At 46.3% G+C, this 25,262-nt stretch overlaps 1 protein-coding gene across 3 annotated transcripts in view; it reads left to right on the top strand.

Moving 5' to 3' along the window:
* Positions 1-25,262, top strand: part of KIAA0753 (KIAA0753 ortholog) — a 206,541-nt gene that overhangs the window by 72,194 nt on the left and 109,085 nt on the right. For all 3 annotated transcript variants that reach the window (XM_063954311.1, XM_063954312.1, XM_063954313.1), the window contains one exon: positions 11,568-11,775. In XM_063954311.1, the coding sequence (XP_063810381.1) occupies positions 11,568-11,775 (208 nt within the window). The remainder of the gene's footprint in view (positions 1-11,567; positions 11,776-25,262) is intronic.

Raw genomic sequence — 25,262 nt, 5'->3', positions numbered from 1 at the left:
AACACTCTATTGATTGTGTGGCCAAAGCAGCAGATACCAAGAAGGCTTCTCAGCCCCCTCTAGTGGTTTCACATAACTCTCACTGCCACAGGTGCTCCAGTCTGATTCTGATCAGCCTGATGTAGATGATGATGATATGGATGAGGACAGCTCTCTGTCCCCAGGTGTGGAGGCCCTCATCTTTGCTGTGATAGAGGCTCTTCAATACCGGACCATGAGTTGTATTTTAATGTTCGACCAAAGACCTCAGCAACTTTTCCTGTGTCTAAAGAGTTAAACTCCCTGGCCAAGGAAGCATGGTTAAAACCTGATAAAAAATTTTTAAAAATTCCTCAGAGGTTTTTAACTACTTTTCTCATACGTCCTTGCGGATGCTGGGGACACTTCAAGAACCATGGGGTATAGACGGGATCCGCAGGAAACATGGGCACTTTAAGACTTTTAAGGGGTGTGAAACGGCTCCTCCCTCTATGCTCCTCCTCCAGACTCCAGTTTTAGAATTGTGCCCAGGGAGACTGGTCACACACAGGGGAGCTCTACTGAGTATCTCTGAAAAGACTTTGTTAGGTTTTTTATTTTCAGGGAGGCTGCTGGCAACGGTCTCCCTGCATCGTGGGACTTAGGGGAGAGAAGTCAGACCTACTTCTAATGAGTTTAAAGGCTCTGCTTCGTGGCTACAGGACACCATTAGCTCCTGAGGGTTTGGAACACTAAGTACGCCTAGGGGTTCACTCCCAGAGTCCGCCGTCACCCCCATTGCAGAGCCAGAAGACGGGTGAGTAGAAGAAGATCAGAAGACTTCAGTGACAGCTTTCTGAGGTACCGTACAGCAGCGGCACTACAGGGCGCAGGGGGGGGGGGGGGGGGGGAGGTGCGCCTTGGGCAGCATATAATCCTCGTTTTAAGGCTGGCAGGAGTGGATTTGAGTGCCTGGGCACAAGATCCGAACCCCCGCCAGTAATATATATTAAGAAAATAGCGGGGCTGAAGCGCGCCATTAAGGGGGCTTAGCCCTCACAGCTCTCACCAGCGCCATTTTCTCTTCACAGAAGCTGCAGAGACGCTGGTCCTCTCCTCCAAACACTGCTGTACAAGTAACAGGGTGCAAAACGGGGGGGACATAATTTGGTGCAAATATAAAAGCGCTACTGGTCTGGGGCTTTATATTAGAGTTTCAGTTCTGGGATTGAGCGCTGGGTTGTGAGCTGGCAAACTCCCTCTATGTTTCTCTGACAGGCTTTACTGTGGGTCTGTCCCCTATTTGCTCAGTGTGTCTGTGGGTGTCGGTACACGTGTGTCGGCATGTCTGAGGCTGAGTGCTCTTCCCAGGAGGAGACTGTGGTAGGGACAGAAACGGCTGTGGGAGTGACCCTGTCGGCACCGCCGACTCCTGATTGGGTAAATGTGTTGAATGCCTTGAATGCTATTGTGGCTCTTATTAATAAGAGATTAGATAAATTTGAATCTCAGGTCCAGGCATGGAAGAAATCTGTGGAGGATGTGTTATCACAGGTCCAGACCCCTTCGTGGTCACATAAACGTTCATTTGCTCGGTTGGCTGACACAGATACCGACACGGACACTGACTCCAGTGTCGACTGTAGTGATGCCAAATTAGACCCAAAATTGGCTAAGAACATCCAGTACATGATTGTGGCAATAAAAGACGTGTTGCATATCACGGAGGACCCTGCTGTTCCTGATACTAGGGTCTGTATGTTTAAGGGAAAGAAACCTGAGGTAACATTTCCGCCATCTCATGAACTGAATACCTTTTTTGAAAAAATGTGGGAAAATCCTGACAAAAAGTTTCTGATTCCCAAAAGGATTCAGGTGGCGTATCCGTTCCCCTCTGGGGATAGAGATAAGTGGGAATCGTTTCCCAAGGTGGACAAGGCTCTATCATGGTTGTCTAAAAAGGCGGCTTTACCGTCTCCTGACACGGCAGCCCTTAAGGATCCTGCGGATCGTAGACAGGAGACTACATTAAAATCCATTTACGTCGCCACAGGTACGCTGCTCAGACCAACCATTGCATCGGCATGGGTGAGTACTGCTATTGAAAAATGGGAAGATAACTTGTCATCTGATATAGATACCCTAGGTAGGGATAGCATCCTGTTAACTCTGGGTTATATCAGGGACGCTGCGGCCTATCTAAAGGAGGCAGCGATAGATATTGGCATTTTGGGATCAAGAGCAAATGCCTTGGCAATTTCAGCTAGACGAGCATTGTGCAATGGAATGCTGATGCTGACTCTAAGAAAGCTATGGAGTCTTTCCCATATAAAGGTAGTGTATTGTTTGGTGAGGGTCTCACTGATTCGGTATCTACGGCTACCGCGGGTAAGTCATCATTTTTGCCTTATGTTCCGCCACAACAAAAGAAAGCTCACCACTTTCAGATGCAGTCCTTTCGGACAAATAAATACAAAAAAGGCCGAGGTTATTCCTTCCTTGCCAATAGAGGAAGAGGAAAAGGTAAAAGATCTCCGGCCGTGGCAGGTTCCCAGGAGCAGAAGTCCTCCCCGGCTTCTGCCATATCCACCGCATGACGCTGGGGCTCCTCTGCGGGAGTCCGCACCGGTGGGGGCACGTCTCAAGCTCTTCAGTCAATTCTGGGCTCGTTCAGCCCTGGACCCATGGGTTTTAGAAATAGTGTCCCAGGGGTACAAACTGGAATTTCAAGACGTGCCCCCTCACCGATTTTTCAAATCGGCCTTACCAGCTTCTCTTCCGGACAGGAAGGTTGTAAGCGATGAGATACAAAAGTTGTGTCTAAATCAGGTCATTATCAGCGTTCCCCCGTCACAACAGGGAGAAGGCTTTTATTCAAGCCTGTTTGTGGTTCCGAAACCGGACGGTTCGGTCAGACCAATTCTGAACCTAAAGTCCCTCAATCTTTACCTAAGAAAATTCAAATTCAAGATAGAATCTCTCCGAGCAGTGATTTCCAGTCTGGAGGGAGGGGATTTCATGGTGTCGGTCGACATAAAGGATGCCTACTTACACGTCCCCATATATCCTCCGCATCAGGCTTACCTGAGGTTTGCTATTCAGGATTGTCATTACCAATTTCAGACGTTGCCGTTTGGTCTGTCCACGGCTCCGAGGATTTTCACCAAGGTAATGGCGGAAATGATGGTTCTCCTTCGCAAACAAGGAGTCACAATTATCCCTTACTTGGGCGATCTCCTGATAAAGGTGAGATCCAAAGACCAGCTGGAGCAGGACATTGCGCTCTCCCTGACAGTTCTACAGCAACATGGTTGGCTCCTAAACTTGCCAAAGTCACAGTTGAATCCGACGAAACGGCTGTCGTTTTTGGGAATGATTCTGGACACGGAATTACAGAGTTTTTCTTCCAGAAGAGAAAGCTCTGGAAATTCAGAGTTTGGTTAAACAAATTCTGAAACCAGCGAGAGCATCAATCCATCAATGCACTCGATTGCTGGGGAAGATGGTGGAGGCCTACGAGGCCATTCAATTTGGCAGATTCCATGCCAGAGTGTTTCAGTGGGACCTATTGGACAAGTGGTCCGGATCCCATCTGCACATGCACCGGAAATAATCTTATCCTCCAAGACCAGAATCTCACTCCTGTGGTGGCTGCACAGCTCTCACCTCCTAGAGGGACGCAGGTTCGGGATCCAGGACTGGATCCTAGTAACCACGGATGCGAGTCTCCGAGGCTGGGGAGCAGTCACACAGGGGGAAACCTTCCAGGGAAAATGGTCAAGCCAGGAAGTTTGTTTACACATAAACGTCCTGGAGTTAAGAGCCATTTTCAACGGCCTTCTTCAAGCGGAACGTCTTCTTCGCAACCTGCCCGTCCTAATACAGTCGGACAACATAACAGCAGTAGCGCACATAAACCGCCAGGGCGGAACAAAGAGCAGGGCGGCAATGGCGGAGGCCACAAAAGTTCTCCGCTGGGCGGAAAGACATACAAGCGCTCTGTCAGCAATCTTCATTCCAGGAGTGGACAACTGGGAAGCAGACTTCCTCAGCAGACACGATCTCCATCCAGGAGAGTGGGGTCTTCATCAAGAGGTCTTCGCAAAAGTGACAAGTCTTTGAGGAATTCCTCAAATAGACATGATGGCGTCTCGCCTCAATAAGAAACTTCAGAGTTATTATTCCAGGTCGAGGGACCCTCAAGCAATAGCAGTGGACGCATTGGTGACACCATGGGTGTTTCAGTCGGTGTACATGTTCCCTCCGCTTCCACTCATTCCAAAGGTGCTAAAGATCAAAAGAAGAACAAAGGTTCAGCCGATCCTTATTGTTCCGGACTGGCCAAGGAGGGCTTGGTATCCAGATCTTCAGGAATTACTCATAAGAGATCCCTGGCCTCTTCCTCTACGGGAGGATCTGTTACGGCAAGGGCCGTGCGTATATCACGACTTACAGCGGCTACGTTTGACGGCTTGGCGGTTGAACGCCGGATCCTAGCCCGAAAGGGTATTCCCAGTGAAATCATTCCCACACTTCTTCAGGCTAGAAAAGGAGTAACGTCTAAACATTATCACCGTATTTGGAGAAAATATGTGTCTTGGTGTGAATCCAAGAAGGCTCCTACGGAAGAATTTCAGCTAGGGCGTTTTCTCCATTTCCTGCAAGCAGGTGTGGATGCGGGCCTAAAGTTAGGCTCGATTGAAATACAAATTTCGGCCTTATCGGTTTTCTTACAAAAACAATTGGCCTCCCTTCCAGAAGTCCAGACTTTTGTGAAAGGAGTTTTGCACATCCAACCTCCAATTGTGCCCCCAGTGGCACCATGGGATCTTAACGTGGTGTTGCATTTCCTTCAGTCACATTGGTTTGAACCTTTTACAGAAGGTAGAGTTGAAATTTCTCACTTGGAAAGTGGTCATGCTATTGGCGCATCCGCAAGGCGAATTTCTGAGTTAGCGGCTTTGTTTCACGAGTCCTTATTTAATCTTCCATGAAGATAGAGCGGAGTTGGGGACTCGTCAACAATTTCTGCCGAAGGTGGTTTCATCGTTCCACATGAACCAGCCTATTGTGGTACCGGTGGTTACTGACGCCTTCGCGGAGTCAAAATCTCTCGATGTTGTTAGGGCCTTAAAGATTTATGTCACCAGAACAGCTCAACTTAGAAAAACGGAAGCTCTGTTTGTCCTGTATGGTGCCAACAAAATTGGGACGCCTGCTTCCAAGCAGACTATTGCGCGCTGGATCTGTAATACGATTCAGCATGCTCATTCTACGGCTAGATTGCCGTTACCGAAATCAGTGAAGGCCCACTCTACCAGAAAGGTGGGTTCATCCTGGGCGGCTGCCCGGGGGGGTCTCGGCATTACAACTCTGCCGAGCAGCTACTTGGTCGGGTTCAAACACTTTTGCGAAATTTTACAAGTTTGATACCCTGGCTGATGAGGACCTCATGTTTGGTCAATCAATGCGGGGGAGTCATCCGTATTCTCCCGCCCGTTCTAGAGCTTTGGTATAAACCCCATGGTTCTTGAAGTGTCCCCAGCATCCTCTAGGACGTATGAGAAAATAGGATTTTAATACCTACCGGTAAATCCTTTTCTCTTAGTCCGTAGAGGATGTTTGGCGCCCGTCCCAGTGCGGACTCTGTCTGCAGTTTTTTGTTTATTAGTTATGTTTACACACAGGTTGTGTTTCTGTTATAGTCAGCCTGTTGCTGACATGGTTCATGCCGTTGACTGGAATTCTGTTAAATGCCATGTTGTACGGCGTGTTTGTGGTGTGAGCTGGTATGTATCTCACCTTAGTTTAACAATATATCCTTTCCTCGAAATGTCCGTCTCCCTGGGCACAGTTCCTATAACTGGAGTCTGGAGGAGGGCCATAGAGGGAGAAGCCAGTTCACGCCCCTTAAAAGTCTTAAAGTGCCCATGTCTCCTGCGGATCCCGTCTATACCCCATGGTTCTTGAAGTGTCCCCAGCATCCTCTACGGACTAAGAGAAAAGGATTTATCGGTAGGTATTAAATTCCATTTTTCCCTTTCCATCTGAGGACAGGAAGGTATGGGAAAACCCCCCGTCAGTCGATAGGTCTGTATCTGGACTGTCTAAGAAACTGGTACTGCCGGTGCCAGGGGCTATATCCCTAAAAGAGCCAGCTGACCGTAAGATTGAGACCACTCTCAAGGCAATATATACGGCAGCAGGCGCAGCACAACGCCCCACAATTGTTTGTGGGTGAATTTCCAGGGCGGTAGGCAAGTGGTCAGATAATGTTATTGACGGTTTAGACTCTCTGCCCCAGGTCATTACTCTGCTGCAACATATACAGGATGCTGCAAATTTTATGAGTGATGCTTTTAAGGAGTTGTGCAAGATAAATGGCCGCACTACTGCTATGGCTGTTTTGGCGCTCAGAGCTCTGTAGTTACGTCAGTGGTCGGCAGATGCTGATTCCAAAAAGGGTGTAGAAAATCTTCCCTTTACAGGTGATGCCTTGTTTGGAGACAAATTAAATAAATGGATCTCCCAAGCAACGGTGGGTACGTCGATCTATCTGCCTTCGGCTGCGCCACCTGCTAGACGTTCTTACACCGGACCCTCCTTGCAGTCCTTTCGTGTGGCAATGTTCAGAGGCAGGGGCCGAGGGGTCTTCACCACTCCCAGAGGATCTCGTGGTAAGTCCTGTAAACCTGCAAATGCTGTCTCCCTGGACCAGACCACCAGATCCCCTGCCGGTAAGCCTTCCGCGTGACGGTTGTCCCCAGCAGCAAGGCGACTTTCAGGTAGGTGCTCGCCTTCAACACTTTACCCACGTGTGGGCGGAATCCTGCTGGGATCCTTGGGTGAGGACCTCATTTCCCAAGGATACCGGCTGAAATTTCAAACACTCCCTCAAATATATTTTTTCGGGCTTACCAGCTTTACCCGCAGCAAAAGTTACCTTACGAAAGGCTATTCAAAAACTCTTGGGGGTGGTGGTTCCAGTACCTTCTCCGTTACGCAACAGGGGTTTTACTTCAGTCTTTTTGTCATTCCCCAACCAGACGGTTCGGTGCGCCCCATCTTGAACCTGAAGTCTCTAACCCCGTATCTGCGGGTGTTCAAATTCAAGATGAAATCCCTGCGGGTGGTGGTGTCCGTTCTGGAGGAGGGGCAATTCCTGGTGTCCCTGGATGTCAGGGATTCTTACCTTCACATTCCCATGTGGCTCCCTCATCAGGCTTACCTCAGGTACGCCATATTGGACGACCATTTCCAGTTTCAGGCCTTACCCTTTGGATTATCCACGGCTTCGAGGGTCTTTACCAAAGTCATGGCAGAGATGATGCTGCAACTGCGCATGATGGGAGTAAACATAGTCCCTTATTGGACGATTTCCTCATAAAGGCTGTGTCCAAGGAGCATCTGCTGTACAGCAGCGATCTGACGACTCGCCTACTTACGGATCATGGGTGGATCCTAAATTTTCAGAAATCTCACCTGGAACCGACCCTATGTCTTCAGTTCCTGGGAATCATTCTGGATACAGTGTCTCAAAAGGTATTTCTCCCAATGGACAAGGTCTTGACTATCCAGGCTATGGTTCGCTCGGTGCTCATTCCTTGCAAGGTATCCAAAAATCTTTGCATTCGATTACTGGGGATATGGTCGAGACAGGAGTCTGTTCTGCCGATAAACATCCTGGAACTCAGGGCAATTTACAATGCTCTTCTGCAGGCGTCTCATCTCCTGAAGGATCAGGCGATCCAGGTTCAGCCGGACAACGCCACGGCTGTGGCGTACATAAACCGACAAGGGGGAACAAGAAGCAGAGCGGCGATGCGAGAGGTGTAAAAAATCCTCCTCTGAATGGAGGCCAACGCAAGGGCCATCTCAGCCATAGTCATTCCAGGAGTGGACAACTGGGAAGCAGACTTCCTCAGCAGGCACGACCTCCGTCCGGGTGAATGGGGCCTCCATCCCCAGGTGTTTCAACAGCTAATTCAACGGTGGGGCTGTCCGCAGATAGATCTGATGGCTTCTCGACTCGACAAGAAGCTATGCCACTACTGTTCCAGAACGATGGATCCGCAGGCTGTTGCAGTGGACGCACTGACGACACCGTGGAGGTACCAGTTAGTGTACCTGTTCCCTCCTCTACCACTGATCCCAAGGGTTCTAAAAAGTCTAAGAAGGGAAAGCGTTCAGGCCATTCTACTTGCCCCGGATTGGCCACGACGGGCGTGGTACTCTGTCCTCCTAACCATGGCTCTGGAGGATCCCTGGCCTCTACTGCTCCGAGAAGATCGTCTTCAACAAGGTCTGTTCGTCTATCCAGACTTACAGCTGCTACGTTTGACGGCTTGGAAGTTGAGAGGGAAATTCTAGCTAGGAAAGGCCTTCCCTCCAAGGTCATTTCCACCGTGGTCCAGGCCAGGAAGATGGTTACGTCGAAACATTACCATCGTATCTGGAAAAAGTATGTTTCCTGGTGTGAGGGTAGAAAGGTTTCTCCCGTGAAATTTAGAATTTGTCGTTTTCTACTTTTCCTGCAAGCGGGAGTGAATATGGCAACAATAAAATTCTAGCGCTCAACGGTCATATATGAGATGAGCAAATTAATACACAAACATATTTATTTCATATAAAATTCACTAAAACGTCCATGGAATAAACAATGCAACAAAAGATATTAATAAACCCTAGAAAAGGGTGTACGGCATATCTCCCAGACACATTTAGCTGAAAAAATGGAGGAGGTGATAGAACCTGTTCCTATATAGAAAGTCCCCTTCTGTATCCAAATGTACCAACAGAGTAGTCTTTTGTTAGCAATAGTTACCACAGATGATCAAGGATTATTAAGCGGCTCTGCATTCCGCAGTATTGCAGTTCCTTGGTGTAGTGGTGAAAATAGGTTCCTCAATTCAGATGGTTTACCTCCAGCAAAGGTCCATGAGGTTCCGTATGGGGGCTTGGTTCAGGTCCTCTATCTCCAAATAATTGTAGGTCCAGGGAGTGAATATGGGCCTACAGTTAGGCTCCCTCAAAGTTCAGATTTCTGCTCTCTCTATTTTCGTCCAGAAACAACTTGCCGTGGTGCCTGAAGTACAAACTTTCTTGAAGGGAGTTCTTCATTTGCAGCCGCCCTTTGTACCTCCCATGGCTCCATGGGACCTAAATGTGGTTCTGTCCTTTCTCCAATCGGACTGGTTTGAACCCTTACATATTGTGGAGTTAAAATTTCTCACCTGGAAGACGGTGGCGTTATTGGCATTGGCGTCTGCCAGTCAGGTGTCTGAATTGGGGGCCTTATCTTGTAAGAGCCCTTATTTGATATGTCATGAAGACAGAGCCGAACTTAGGACCCGTCCTCAGTTCTTGCCAAAAGTGGTGTCAGCCTTTCATGTGAATCAACCTATTGTGGTTCCGGTGTTGTCTGATGCTTCCGTTGGTCCTGAGTCCCTTGATGTGGTCAGGGCCCTGAAGATTTGTGTCAAAAGGACGGCTCGTCATCGGCAATCTGACTCGCTGTTTGTCCTTTATGATGCCTCCAAGGTTGGTCGGCCAGCTTCTAAGCAATCTATTGTTCGCTGTCTCCGGTTGACCATCCAACAGGCATATACTTCGGCGGCTCTGCCCTTGCCGACGTCTATTCAGGCTTTTCGACAAGGTTGGTGGGCTCTTCCTGGGCGGCTGCCCGGGGAGTGTCGGCCCTACTGTTTTGCCGAGTTGCTACTTGGTCTGGTTCGAACACGTTTGTAAAATTCTGTTGGTTCGATACCCTGGCCAGGGATGACCTTCAGTTTGGTCAGGCAGTTTTGCAGGGGTCTCAGCACTCTCCCATCCGTTTGGGACTTCCCCATGGTACTAAAGTACAAGATCCCAGTATCCACTAGGACAGTGATGGCTAACCTTGACACTCCAGCTGTTGTTGAACTACACATCCCAGCATGCCCTGCATCAGTTTTAGCAAGGCCTAATAGCAAAACTGTAGCAGGGCATGCTGGGATGTGTAGTTCAACAACAGCTGGAGTGTCAAGGTTAGCCATCACTGCACTAGGACGTAAGAGAAAATAGGATTTTGATACCTACTGGTAATTCCTTTTCTCCTTGTCCGTAGTGGATACTGGGCGCCCTCCTCAGTGCTTCCTTCCTGCTTACCTATGTAAGTATTTGGTTGGACCGGCGTTGCGGTCTCATTATGTTGTTGGGATAGCTGTGCTATCCTGGTTGTGTTGGTGTTGCTATCCTCTGTTCTGGTTAGCTCCCTCCTTTCGTTTATGGATGTGTGTTGGCTTGTTGTAATGTTTCTTCTCTTATATTATGTCCGTCTCCTCGGGCACAGTTTTCTTAGACTGAGTCTGGTAGGAGAGGCATAGAGGGGAGGAGCCAGCACACACATACACACACTAAAGGTTTTTAAAGTGCCAGGCTCCAGTGGACCCGATCTATACCCCATGGTACTAAAGTACAAGACCCCAGTATCCACTACGGACTAGGAGAAAAGGAATTACCGGTAGGTATCAAATTCCTATTTTTTTAACTCCCTATGTACCGCTCGAAAACTTGAGTCACCATATGCAATTCCAAGAGTAGTTATTTGTCTGACTCCATATATGGTTTGCAGAATTGTCTCGGGGGACAGTGCATGGCACAGTAGTTGCCATAGGCATGGACCTGCACTTCCCTTATGCAGCCTCAAACTTTACCTTACACTCTTCTTCTCCGCATCTCAGCCGGCTCCTAGGGAAGAGGTGACCTCTTTTACATCTAAATGGCCGATGTGAAACCACTCTATCTGCATAGATCAATTTCACATTGCCCATCTTGTATTCAAAATGAGGTTGCCTCTTTCCTGGGGTCCGGTTGTGATGTGGGGAGCATACAGTGCCGCCCTAAAGTAGTACTTGTTCGGGGAGGGGGGCGGTTAGATTGCCTTTTCAAGAGGATTAGAGGGGTTTGCGGGCACAGTAGTGTCCTGGGGGACATAAACTGAGGCCTCCCTGCGTAGTTGCTAGAAGTAATTGGCTAAGGACTAGCTCTCCAGTCTTACAATGTTCTCTGCTGGAAAACTTTTGTACTAAAGTCTCTGCTTTTTTTGTTTTTCTCCATTGAATGGCGATTGTGTGCATTTTCCTGATTCCGCAGATACAGCCATTGGGAGGATGTTTCTTTAAGTGCTAGTATCCTAAAGTCTGTTCCCGCCATCCGTAATTATAATAATACTGTAGTTGTGATAGCTGTGCTCCCCTTAGGCTGATACCATTTGTTGCTAAATCGCTGTAGTCAGTCTTGCCTACCTGATATTCCCTCTGTGGGGATTTGAGATGACTGTCATACTTCTGTTTTTGCATATATTACCTCTTTTGTCCTTGCTTTTTGGTTAACTGATTCTTTCTGGCAGTGGGTGGGGTAAGCTGTGTAATATAAATGGACACATTTGTTTCCAAAGGTGCACTGTAGAGTGATGACTAACCCCAGCTATTAGTCTGATTCCAAGTGGCCTGGGCGGAGGAGTTATTAGTGAGATTTGGTTTGTTCAATTAACAGAAAAGTTTTTGCTGCACATTTTGGTGATTTCAGTCAAACTGTCATCTAACTAGCAAATGCTGTTATCCATGTAGGACTTGGATACTCTTCTTGACCATAAAATATCTTCCCGGGCTAAGAAGACCTCACCCAATACTGCGGCAAGTAGATCGCCACCCATCTTAAAGGATTCTAGCAATACTAGGTCAGCTGTCAGAGAGGATCAATGCATCCAACCTGTCTACATGCAAACAGAGCCCCTGGAAGAGAGCTGGACACATGTAAGCAGACAACTTGTACTTGGTAAGTACATTTTTCTTTCTTGATTGTCAAACTAACAGCTGCTTAGTTGATTTTTCTCCATGAGGTGGTTTGTGAAAATGCAGTTGTATTTGCTGACGCCGCTGTCTGCAGCTGGAGATTTGTACAGGTAATGACCAATTTAGATGAATGCAGCAGGCAGTGGTTTTCCGATCACTGTGACAGAAGAAATGCTACAGATCAGTGCAGACACTGTGGCTTTCAGCCTATTAGCTGCTTTGTGAGCAGGCATCTGCTGTATGCCAATACTGCAGACATGTATGAAGACCTCCTTGGTATATCATACGTCTATTATGTAGACATTTTAGCAGAGCACTGGCAAATTGCTTTAATAAAAACCAACCTTGTTACATCACACTACAATTACAATTGACATTTCTTTATCATCAAGACTGTACCTTGCTGAAAGTGGGCACTGCTACATAGCGACTCCTCCTTCTCTGTGCCCCTGCCATGGAGAGGATCCGCTATTACTAATAAAGCCCATGAGGAATATTTATCTGGTGCCCGTGGAGTAGGGCGTGGTTTATCTTCTAAAATCAAAGTTAGGGGACTCTACGGGCGCTAACACCACAGTCTTATCCATGTGATATAAACATATCCATTCTAATTATTCTTATGTTTTAGTACTTGGTATGTAGGTTCTGGAATGAGCAGACCATTTTCTTCTCTCCTATGTCATGCAATGCAAATAGACAGTGTACAGTAGTGTAATATTGTCAGTATAAATACAGAAGCAGTATAGACAAGTTCCCCTATGGTAGTGCCCTCACTTTAGGGTGACTTGTATTCTTCATGGAATATGGGTTCTTGTACCAAGGATACCTAGTAATCTGCTCCCTTCGCAGTCCTCAGAGTGATACATAGGAAACAGGTGATGCTTTGAGGATATCTGTCTGTGGAAGCAGGTGGGATAAATCCACAAGACACTGCCTATATGTGGTACTTGTGGACTTGCGCTGAGAGTCACTCATCTACATTCTCACTTGATTTAAAAAAAAGTTCTTTCTCTAACGTCCTAGTGGATGCTGGGGACTCCGTAAGGACCATGGGGATAGACGGGCTCCGCAGGAGACATGGGCACTTTAAGAAAGAATTTTGGTTCTGGTGTGCACTGGCTCCTCCTTCTATGCCCCTCCTCCAGACCTCAGTTTGATACTGTGCCCAGACGAGCTGGGTGCTTTTCAGTGAGCTCTCCTGAGTTTACTGATAGAAAGTATTTTGTTAGGTTTTTTATTTTCAGGGAGCTCTGCTGGCAACAGACTCCCTGCATCGAGGGACTGAGGGGAGAGAAGCAGCCCTACTCTCTGAAGCTAGGTCCTGCTTCTTAGGCTACTGGACACCATTAGCTTCAGAGGGATTGGTACGCAGGATCTCACCCTCGCCGTCCGTCCCGGAGCCGCGCCGCCATCCCCCTCGCAGAGCCGGAAGATAGAAGCCGGGTGAGTATGAGAAGTAAAGAAGACTTCATAGGCGGCAGAAGACTTCATGATCTTCACTGAGGTAACGCACAGCACTGCAGCTGTGCGCCATTGCTCCCACACACCTCACATACTCCGGTCACTGTAAGGGTGCAGGGCGCAAGGGGGGGGGGGTGCCCTGGGCAGCAATATAAACCTCTTATTTGGCAAAAGGAGCATATAATACAGCTGGACACTGTATATATGCATGAGCCCCCGCCAATTTTACACTTTTAGCGGGACAGAAGCCCGCCGTCGAGGGGGCGGGGCTTCTCCCTCAGCACTCACCAGCGCCATGTTTTTCTTCACAGCACCGCTGAGAGGAAGCTCCCCGGACTCTCCCCTGCTTATACCACGGTAGAAGAGACGGTTTTAAAGAAGAGGGGGGGCACATAATTCGGCGCAGATAATAACAGCGCTACTGGGTAAACATTAAATTGCTGTGTTTTTCCTGGGTCATATAGCGCTGGGGTGTGTGCTGGCATACTCTCTCTCTGTCTCTCCAAAGGGCCTTGTGGGGGAATTATCTTCAGATGAGCATTCCCTGAGTGTGTGGTGGGTCGGTACGTGTGTGTTGACATGTCTGAGGTAAAAGGCTCTCCTAAGGAGGAGGTGGAGCAAAAATGTGTGAGAGTGGTGTCTCCGTCGACAACGCCGACACCTGATTGGATATGTGAAATTAAGTGCTGAGGTTAATTTATTGCACAAAAGATTAGAGAACAGACAGTGAATCTACACAGGTCTGTCCCTATGTCGCAGAGACCTTCAGAGTCTCACAATGCTCACTATCCAAAATAATAGACACTGATATCGACACGGAGTCTGACTCCAGTGTCGACTACGATAATGCAAAGTTACAGCCAAAACTGGCAGAAAAGTATTCAATATATGATTATTGTAATAAAAGTTGTTTTGCATATCACTGATGACTCATCTGTCCCTGACATGAGGGTACACATGTTTAAGGGGAAGAAAGCTGAGATAAATTTCCCTCCTCTCATGAAGAAAAAGAGCGTGAATCTCCAGACAAGAAGCTGCAGCTTCCCAAAAAGAATTCTCAGGGAGTATCCTTTCCCTACTAGGGCCAGGATACGAGGGGAATCTTCCCCTAGGGTGGACAAAGCCTTGTCACGTTTACCCAAAAGGTAGCGCTGACTTAACAGCTATCCTCAGGGATCCTGCAGATAGCTTGCAGTAAAAGTACTTTGAAGTCCATTTACACACATGCTGGTACACTACTCAGACCGGCGATTGTGTCGGCATGGGTTTATAGCGCTGTAGCAGCGTGGACAGATACCTTATCAGCGGAGATTGAAACCCTAGATAAGGATACCATGGTATTGACCCTAGTATATGTATGTATGTATGTATGTATGTATATATATATATAGATATATATATATATATATATATATATATATATATATATATATATATATATATATATATATATATATATATATATATATATATATATATATAAACATGCCCAAAGAGACATTAGTCTACTGGGTTGTAGAGTCAACGCTATGTCGATTTCTGCTAGAAGTGTCCTGTGGAACATGCAATGGACAGGTGATGCCGACTAAAGGAGGCATATGGAAGGTTTACCTTACAAGGCTGAGGAATTGTGTGGAGAAGGGCTCTCGGACCTGGTCTCCACAGCTATAGCTGGTAATTCTGATCTTTTGCCTTATATTCCCTCACAGCCTAAGAAAGCACGACATTATCAATTGCAGTCCTTTCGGTCACAGAATAACAAGAAAGTACGAGGAGTGTCCTATCTTACCAGAGGTAAGGGTACAGGGCACAGCTAGTTCCCAGGAACAGAAGTCCTCCCCGGCCTCTACTACATCCAACGCATGACGCTGGAGCTCCGCTAAGGGAGTCCGCCCCAGTGGGAGCACGTCTTCGACTCTTCAGCCACATCTGAGTTCACTCACAGGTGGTTCCCGGGGCAATAAAAAATTGTTTCTCAGGGTTACAAGCTGGATTCGAAAGGTGCCTCCTCGCCGGTTTTTCCTTATCGGACTTACCGGCTTCTCCCCCAGGAAGGGAGATAATATTAAATACAATTCACACATTTTATCTCCAACAGGTGGTGGTCAAGGTTCCCCTCCTGCAACAAGGAAGGCGATATGACTCAACCTTGGCTGTAGTCCCGAAACCGTACGGTTCGGTCAGACCTATTTTTAAAAATTTAAATCTCTGAACCTATACGGGAAAAGGTTCAAATTTAAAGTGGAATCGCCCAGAGCGATCATCGCCAGTCTGGAAGGGGGGGATTTGATGGTGTATCTAAACATAAAGGCTGCATACCTTCATGTTCCCATTTATCCACCCCATCAGGCGTACCTGACAATTGCGGTACAGGATTGTCATTACCAATTTCAGGGTAATTGGCGGAAATAATGGTGCTCCTACGCAAGCAAGGAGTCACAGTTGTCCCATACTTGGACGATCTCCTAATAAGGGCGAGATCAAAAGAGCAGTTGTTGAACAGCGTGTCGCTTTCGCTGAAGGTGTCACAGCAACACGGCTGGATTCTCAATTTCCCGAGGTCACAGTTGGTTCCTATAACTCGTCTGCCCTTCTTGGGTATGTTTCTGGATACAGACCAGAAATGGGTTTACCTTCAGATAGAGAAGGCCCAGGAACTCATGACTCTGGTCAGGGACCTATTGAAACCAAGACAGGCGTCAGTGCATCACTGCACTCGAGTCCTGGGAAAAACATTCCCTTCAGCAGGTTCCATGCGAAGACTTTCCAATGGGACCTACTGGACAAGTGGTCCGGGTCACATCTACAGATTCATCAGTTGATCACCCTATCCCCCAGGGCCAGGGTATCTCTCCTGTGGTGGCTGCAAAGTGCTCACCTTCTAGAGGGCCGCAGATTCGGCATTCAGGACTATATCCTGGTGACCACGGACGCGAGCCTCCGAGGCTGGGGAGCAGTCACACAGGGAAGAAATTTCCAAGGTCTTTGGTCAAGTCAAGATACTTGTCTTCACATCAACATATTGGAACTAAGGGCCATATACAACGCCCTAAGTCAAGCGGAGACCTTTCTTCGCGACCAACCGGTTCTGATCCAGTCACAACGTCACCGCAGTAGCTCATGTAAACCGCCAAGGCGGTACAAGGAGCAGAGTGGCGATGGCGAAAGCCACCAGAATTCTTCGCTGGGTGGAGAATCATGTAAGAGCACTGTCAACAGTGTTCATTCCGGAAGTGAACAACTGGGAAGCAGACTTCCTCACCAGACATACGTCCTGGAGAGTGGAGACTTCATCAGGAAGTCTTCGCACAGATTGCAGTTCGGTGGGGACTGCCACAGATAGACAGGATGGCGTCCCGCCTCTACAAAAAGCTGCAGAGTTATTGCGCCTGGTCAAGAGACCCTCAGGCATTAGCGGTAGACGCCCTAGTGACACCGTGGGTGTTCCAGTCAGTCTATGTATTTCCTCCTCTTCCTCTCATACCCAAGGGTTGAGAATAATAAGAAAAAGGAGGAGTGAGAACAATCCTCATTGTTCCAGATTGGCCACGAAGGATCTGGTATCTGCAGGAAATGCTTACAGAAAATCCGTGGCCTGTTCCTCTAAGGCAGGACCTGTTGCAACAGGGCCCATGTCTGTTCCAAGACTTACCGCGGCTGCGTTTGACGGCATGGCGGTTGAACGCCGGATCCTAGCGGAAAAAGGCATTCCGGGTGAGGTCATTCCTGCGCTGATAAAGGCTAGGAAGGACGTAACATCTTAACATTATCACCGTATCTGGCGAAAATATGTTTCTTGGTGTGAGGCCAGGAATGCTCCTACGGAAGAATTCCATCTGGGCCGTTTCCTTCACTTCCTACAAACTGGAGTGAATTTTGGCCTAAAACTTAGGCTCCATTAAGGTTCAGATTTCGGCCCTATCCATTTTCTTTCAAAAAGTGTTGGCTTCTCTACCAGACGTTCAGACGTTTGTAAAAGGAGTGCTGAGTATTCAGCCTCTTTTTGTGCCTCCGGTGGCACCTTGGGATCTTAACGTGGTGTTAAGTTTCCTAAAGTCACACTGGTTTGAACCACTTAGAACGGCGGAGTTAAAATATCTCACGTGGAAGGTGGTCATGTTATTAGCCTTGGCTTCGGCTAGACGTGTGTCAGAATTAGCGGCTTTGTCACATAAAAGCCCCTATCTGGTTTTCCATATGGATAGAGCAGAATTGCGGACCCGTCCACAATTTCTGCCGAAAGTGGTTTAATCTTTTCATATGAACCAACCTATTGTGGTGCCTGTGGCTACTTGTGACTTGGAGGATTCCGAGTTGCTTGATGTGGTCAGGGCTTTGAAGGTTTATGTAGCCAGAACGGCTAGGGTCAGGAAAACAGAGTCGCTGTTTATCCTGTATGCATCCAACAAGCTTGGTGCTCCTGCTTCAAAGCAAACTATTGCTCGCTGGATCTGTAACACGATTCAGCAGGCTCATTCTGCGGCTGGATTGCCGCTGCCAAAATCAGTTCAGGCCCATGCCACTAGGAAGGTGGGCTCTTCTTGGGCGGCTGCCCGAGGGGTCTCGGCATTACAACTTTGCCGAGCGGCTACTTGGTCAGGTTCAAACACTTTTGCAAAGTTCTACAAGTTTGATACCCTGGCTGAGGAGGACCTCTTGTTTGCTCAATCGGTGCTGCAGAGTCATCCGCACTCTCCCGCCCGTTTGGGAGCTTTGGTATAATCCCCATGGTCCTTACGGAGTCCCCAGCATCCACTAGGACGTTATAGAAAATAAGATTTTACTTACCGGTAAATCTATTTCTCGTAGTCCGTAGTGGATGCTGGGCGCCCGTCCCAAGTGCGGACTTCTTCTGCAAAACTTGTATATAGTTATTGCTTCAATAAGGGTTAAGTTATGGTTGCATCAGGGTTTGACCTGATGCTCTGTTATTTGTCATACTGTTAACTGGTTGTTATCACATGTTATATGGTGTGATTGGTGTGGCTGGTATGAATCTTGCCCTGGATTACCAAAATCCTTTCCTTGTACTGTCAGCTCTTCTTGGCACAGTTTCTCTAACTGAGGTCTGGAGGAGGGGCATAGAGGGAGTAGCCAGGGCACACCAGAATCTAAATTCTTTCTTAAAGTGCCCATGTCTCCTGCGCCGTCTATCCCCATGGTCCTTACGGAGTCCCCAGCATCCACTACGGACTACGAGAAATAGATTTACCGGTAAGTAAAATCTTATTTTCAAGATCTTAACCTTCTCCGCTTAGCTTCTAATTTCCAAGTCCTTCCTCCGCAATGGTGTATTCAGTTCATTGAGTTCCCTTTCAAGTTCTGCGGGTCATAAATATATAAACTGAGTATAAACTGAGTTTATCAGTTAAATGTTTTTAGCTATAGAATATAAAGCTAATTTTCCTCAGTTTTAAGCACAGTTAATCCCCCATTCTTTCGTTTGCAATATTTTCTATTTAGTAAGGACCTCATTCTGGACCAGATAGATGTGCATTCCGATGCGCAAAGTACCAATGTTTGGTCCTGCGACACAGGATGCAGGGACAGCATCAGATTGTCAGTGATTGACAATCTGCTGCCTGTTGGGGTGGGCAACAGCCTCCATTTGTGAATACGGAGGGGCGCGTCGCCACTGTTTTGGTGGTGGGAGAGGCCAGGGATCTCTGCCGTTGCACAGAGATTTCTTGGCCACTGTGATGGATGGCTTGCACATGCCCATGGGTGCTGCAAGCTTCCGTTGGTGTGTGAGTTATCTGAAGCTGCGTCCTAGGACACAGGTTGGATCAGTACTGCAGCAGGAGCAGTCTGCTTGTAATAGACGCCTCCTGCTGCATCACCATACAGCGCCATCACTGCTGCTTCCAAGGAGTAGGATAGCTACTCTTCCCACATCTGTATGACCCTCTACCTCTGTGCACATTGCTGCCCATCAATGCAACTGGCAAGAAATGCTCTAAGCTAGGGGACTGTTATAGTGACCCAGCTGCTAAGATAGGGCAAACCAGTAACGCCAAGCTGGCGCCAGATTTCAACTATTGCTATTCCCAAGAGCATCCACCTTCTGTGTGTCCGGTTTGCCGTTACACCGTGGCAAGACTTTATTAATAATGAGAAGCTTTGTGAACTAATTTTACAGTTGACTTTCTGTTTCAGTCATGTATCATTCTTTATAACACTATAAAATAAAATAAATTGTTGATAAAAAAATAAAATACTGTCGTAAAAATGACCTCTAATGGCCAAATAGGGTACTAAACAAATGATGCCATATTTTAAAACTGATAACCTTTCCTTTTTTTGAAAGTTCATTCTGCACTATAAAATGAATCAAATAACCTTTAAATACTAGCAACTGGTTTGCCTACTAATGTCACTGTTAGCTTTGATAATTCGTATATGTATAAATGAATGATAACACGATCATGCCATCTAAACAGTTTCCAAATTAGCTGACTATACCTGATGCCTAGTAGTGGAGGTCAGAAAGCTGTTTTACAGTCTTTTACCTAATGGTCGTCGAATCTGACCTCTGTCACTATCACTCACTCAATCAGCTTTTACATAGCCTACTGTAGGGCGCAACCGTTTAGAACCAGCACAATGGCACGACGCCCATGCTGCAGCTGTCTTTAACAAGGACCTCCCTCATCTTTACATGTTCAGATGAGGGAGGGGGTTGTTAACGATGCGTGGGAGCGCGCATCGTTAACGACATTGAGTGTACACACTACACGAGGTTGTAAAAGCTTTCGCTCAGAATGGCCCTATTTTTTTTCTCGCCTAGTGTGTATGGACCTTTACGTAGTCAACTATACACACTGCAGCGGATAGATGGCTATGATTTAAAACCCATAATAACGTGTGAAACTACTGTACATAATATACCAAGATAATTTATGGACATTAGCAACATGCTGACATTTGTTTCTGGTAATAGTGTTAAGAGACATCTCTGTATTAATAAATAATTGTGTAGACAGCCAGAGTGTGGACGTAATAATTTATGTTGCTAGGTCAAACATTTTATTTTTTAGCAGATGATAAATTGCAGAGCATCATAGGTTGTTATTATGTGTATTGGTGTTATATCGCAGTTCTGGTAACTACTGTAGGTTACATCATGCAGTCAAGACAGAGGCATAGCCAGGTATTGAAGTGAGGTGGTGAAAAAGGGCCACCGTCGGCCGTGACCCAGATAACACTGAAGCTGCTGTGCTCAAGGCTTTTGTCTGCTGCCATTATTATACTGAGAGTCAGAACATGGATTTGGGCATTTGCAGTCGCAGTATGATGTATAGGTGAGTGAGGCTCGTAACATGGATATCCTCCATAGACTTGCTAAGATTTATGTCAGTGCGAGCATTCGTTCCCCCAGCTAAGTCACTAGTTTGAGTACAATGCTGCAGCACACATTGTTGCACTGTGTACTTAATTGCACTTAGGAGCTTTTATTTTATCTTTTGTGGGAATATATTTACTCACCATTCTTTCACATTAAATCAGAAAGAAGGCTAGATATTTACATGCAGAAAAAAGAAACGGCTGAGGCGCTCAGGTAATTAGTGTTGTATGGATTTGTCAGCAGCCACTGGGAAGAGGAATTGCCAATCCCCTTAAGACACTAAAAGAAAACACAAAACCAAGTGGCGCTCAACAATACCAAATAGATTAAAACTCTTATTGAAGGTTGAAAGAGTTCACAGATACACCTCCCGGGGGTACAATACAGGTATATTCATGAAAGATATTACTATAAAATATGATATTAATAAAATGTCCAATTCATTTAATGGGAACAGTGTAAATAGCACTTAATCAGCTGTACATTGAAAGTTCCTTTTTTAAGGTTAAAAGTGAGGTATCTCAGACTAACGTAATAATGAATTATTCCAATGCTTCACCGCAATGTATTATAATACAAAGATTTCCAAATAGTTAATACAGATGGGTTCTCCGTTATCTTGGCTGACTGAGGCGTTAGTCGCAAGCGAGCATACGCAGCGTGCCTGGGAGCAGGGAGGCGCGCCTAGTCGAAGGGAGGCGCACAGCGTTTGGCGTTACCTTTGAGTGTAATACCTAAGATCATCCACCAGATGTCGCTTTTTAAAATCACCAGTGCACATGCGTGTGGTCTCCTTTAAAATACAATACTGAACTACTTTACTGGTGTGTCTCATTATGCTACAGTATGTCATACAGTATATAACAGTATATACAGTACAGATGCAAATAGTACAGCATATACAGATGCAAACGAACGTGTTACAGATACAGTATGGTCTATTGATATTAGGGATATGTGAGCGTCCAAATCCCGTAGTATTAAGTATAATGGGGAGAGCTAAAAGCTCCTCCCTAAGTTACTGGATGCCAAATCACTGTGTGAATAGTTTATACAGAAAATGAACGTTTTAAAACACTTGTGTATGCAGACGCAACTAATGTGTGAAAGGAATAATGTAGCTCATTGACTTTACACTATGTACAGTGCACTAAATGAGCGTCCGAGTCCCCTAACGGCATAAACGAACACCAATGGGAAGGAATCGCTGCTTGCATTACTTTTACAAATGAACTTGTGTATCTTCCATGCAGTGACATAGACTAGCGGTGAAGGCTCCCACCTCCCACGCTGAGGGTCCCAGGTTTGATTCCCAAAGTGCCAATCTATATATTTTTTTTCCCCTGACATTCTCTGTATTAATTTTTTTTTTCTGTGTAATCCATTGTAAAACATTCAATGGAAGGCACCCATGAAACACAATGAAACACAGGTTTCACATAAATCAGGGTTTTTAGTGAACAGCTAATTAGCATGAACAGCTAATAGAACATACTGTACAGCAGGTACGTGCGGTGAGCTAAATAGCTCAGGAGGCACTGGCTAGCACCAGAGCCAGATTTACATGCAATATATGAGCCAAAACGTACATCTGGGCATTATACACAGGTGCAGCAGTATTATCTCCTGGAAATTTGGTGAGTTTTGATCAGAGATGAGCGGAAAAGATAGACAGGTGAGGCACTGCCTCACCTGCCATAGACTTTTTGCTCCAGAGTTTTGGCTATAAAATTTATTAGAATAAAGCAAAGAAGAGATTTCAAACATATTCTTTGTATTTTTCATATACTTTATGCAGTCAAAACTCTGGCACAAACGTTAGTATGACAGGAAAGGCTCTGCCTCACCTGCCTCACCCCACCGCACGTCACTGCTGTACAGAGATACTAAGGACAGTGATTTGGCATCCAGGAAATTAGGGAGGAGCTTTTATCTTTCTTCATTATACATAGAAAGATTAATCTTGCCACTGTACGTTACAAGCTGTTCGTGCTAATTAGTGCACTAGTAAAACATACTGTATAGAGATACTAAGTACAGTGATTTGGCATCCAGGAACTTAGGGAGGAGCTTTGATCTCTCTCCATCGTAATCTTTCTAAGTATAACGGAGAGAGATAAAAGCTCCTTCCTAAATTCCTGGATGCCAAATCACTGTACTTAGTATCTCTGTGCAGTATGTTCTACTAGTGTACTAATTAGCACGAACAGCTTGTAACGTACAGTGGGGGTAATTCCAAGTTGATCGCAGCAGGAAATTTTTTAGCAGTTGGGCAAAACCATGTGCACTGCAGGGGGGGCAGATATAACATTTGCAGAGAGAGTTAGATTTGGGTGGATTATTTTGTTTCTGTGCAGGGTAAATACTGGCTGCTTTATTTTTACACTGCAATTTAGATTGCAGATTGAACTCCCCACACCCAAATCTATCTCTCTCTGCACATGTTATATGTAGTGGAACTACAAAATAACAACTGCAGGTAAAGTATGCACTGGGTCGGGTGCCCAGCATCCTCTACGGACTAGGAGAAAAGGATTTACCGGTAGGTATTAAAATCCTATTTTCTCATACGTCCTAGAGGATGCTGGGGTCCACTTCAGTACCATGGGGTTTATACCAAAGCTCCAATACGGGTGGGAGAGTGAGGATTACCCTGCAGCACTGATTGACCAAACTTGAGGTCCTCATCGGCCAAGGTGTCAAACTTTTATAAAATTTAGCAAACGTGTTTGACCCTGACCAAGTAGCTGCTCTGCAAAGTTGTAAAGCCGAGACCCCCGGGCAGCCGCCCAGGATGAGCCCACCTTTCTTGTAGAATGGGCATTTACCGACTTCGGTATCGGCAATCCTGCCGTGGAATGAGCGTGCTGAATCGTCCCTCTGATCCAGTGCGCAATAGTCTGCTTAGAAGCAGGACACCTAATCTTGTTGGGAGCATACAGGACAAACAGAGCCTCTGGTTTCCTTATCCGAGCTGTTCTTGTGACATAAATTTTCAAAGCTCTAACCACATCAAGGGACTTTGACTCAGTGAAAGTGTCAGTAGCCACTGGCACCACAATAGGTTGGTTCATATTGAAAGACGAAACCACCTTTGGAAGAAATTGTTGGCGAGTTCTCAACTCTGCAAAAGAGAAGGCAATCTTTCCCAGTATAAGCGCCCTAATATACAACAAAACATATGTGATATATACGTCCCTTTTCAATGTAGAAGTGTTGGTTTCTTCAATTTCTTGATCGTCTGGAATTTCAATTATGATGATTTGGTCTCAGCAGTTTTATGTGAAGACAAAATGGAATAAACGTACAATGTGTAATGTCGTTTTGTATAGTCCTTTGTTTAAAACAGTCCTTGTCCAATTAAAGTGGAAGGAACACCAGAAGAAATGATCTATGTGGGGTGCGTACCGCAAACTCACACTAGGAGCAAGTATTCATGCGTGTAAAGGTTTCTTTATATTTCTTCACCCTTTCTGTGGGACCTTCACCAACTAGCATACAGAGAGACGCATACCTAAACTCACTTAAAGGTATAGTCAAGTCAAGTGCATAAAGGTATCTTTTTCCTCTATAGTTGCAATGGTAATGGTGCGTACCACACTCACGAGAAATGAAGCAAAGATGTTCCTATCTGGGTTTCTTTTTTGGATCCACAAACGTCTCAAACTTGGAAACCAGACACATAATTTGATGTTCTCAACAGTTTTTATGCGAAGACAAAAAGTAGATAAACATGCAATGTGTAGTATCGTTATATATAGCAATCTTTCTTGTTTAGAACTATCCTTATCCCATCATAATGGAAGGAAAAGATAGATAGATGAAGGCCTATGAGAGGTGCGTACCCCATCTCACACTCAAGGTAAGTATTTGTGCGTGTAAAGGTTTCTTTTTACTGCTTCACCCTTTCCGTGTAGCCTTCACCAAATAGTATGCAAGGAAAAGCATACCTAAACTCACTTAAAAATATAGAGGAGTCAAATGTATAAAGGTATCTTTCTCTAACGTCCTTGAGGATGCTGGGACTCCGTAAGGACCATGGGGAATAGACGGGCTCCGCAGGAGATAGGGCACTTTAAGAAAGCTTTGGACTCTGGGTGTGCACTGGCTCCTCCCTCTATGCCCCTCCTCCAGACCTCAGTTTTACACTGTGCCCAGAGCAAGATGGGTGCACTGCAGAGAGCTCTCCAGAGTTCTCTGCCTAGAAGCATTTTTGTTTGGATTTTTTTCTACTTTTTTACAGGGAGCACTGCTGGCAACAGGCTCCCTGCATCGAGGGACTGAGGAGAGAGGGGCAGACCTTCTTGTCTAAGATAGGCTCTGCTTCCTCGGCTACTGGACACCATTAGCTCCAGAGGGGGTGAACACCGGGCCTTGAAGGGGATACTGTCTTCAGAAAATAGGTTCCCTGTGTGTGTGAAGTGTGTCGGTACGCGTGTGTCGACATGTTTGACGAGGAAGGCTCGCTTAATGTGGAGGGGGAGTGCTTGAATGTCATGTCGCCGTCGGCAACACCGACACCGGAATGGGTGGATATGCTGAATGTCTTGAATGCAAATGTCAATCCATTGCATAAAAGGTTAGACAAGGCTGAAGCTAGGGATCAGTCAGGTAGCCAGTCCATGCCTGTCCCTGTGGCGCCAGGCCCTTCGGGGTCTCAGAAG

The sequence above is a fragment of the Pseudophryne corroboree genome, chromosome 2, assembly GCF_028390025.1.
Source record: "Pseudophryne corroboree isolate aPseCor3 chromosome 2, aPseCor3.hap2, whole genome shotgun sequence".
Classification (NCBI taxonomy): Eukaryota; Metazoa; Chordata; class Amphibia; order Anura; family Myobatrachidae; genus Pseudophryne; species Pseudophryne corroboree.
This window is presented reverse-complemented; position numbering and strand designations above follow the sequence as displayed.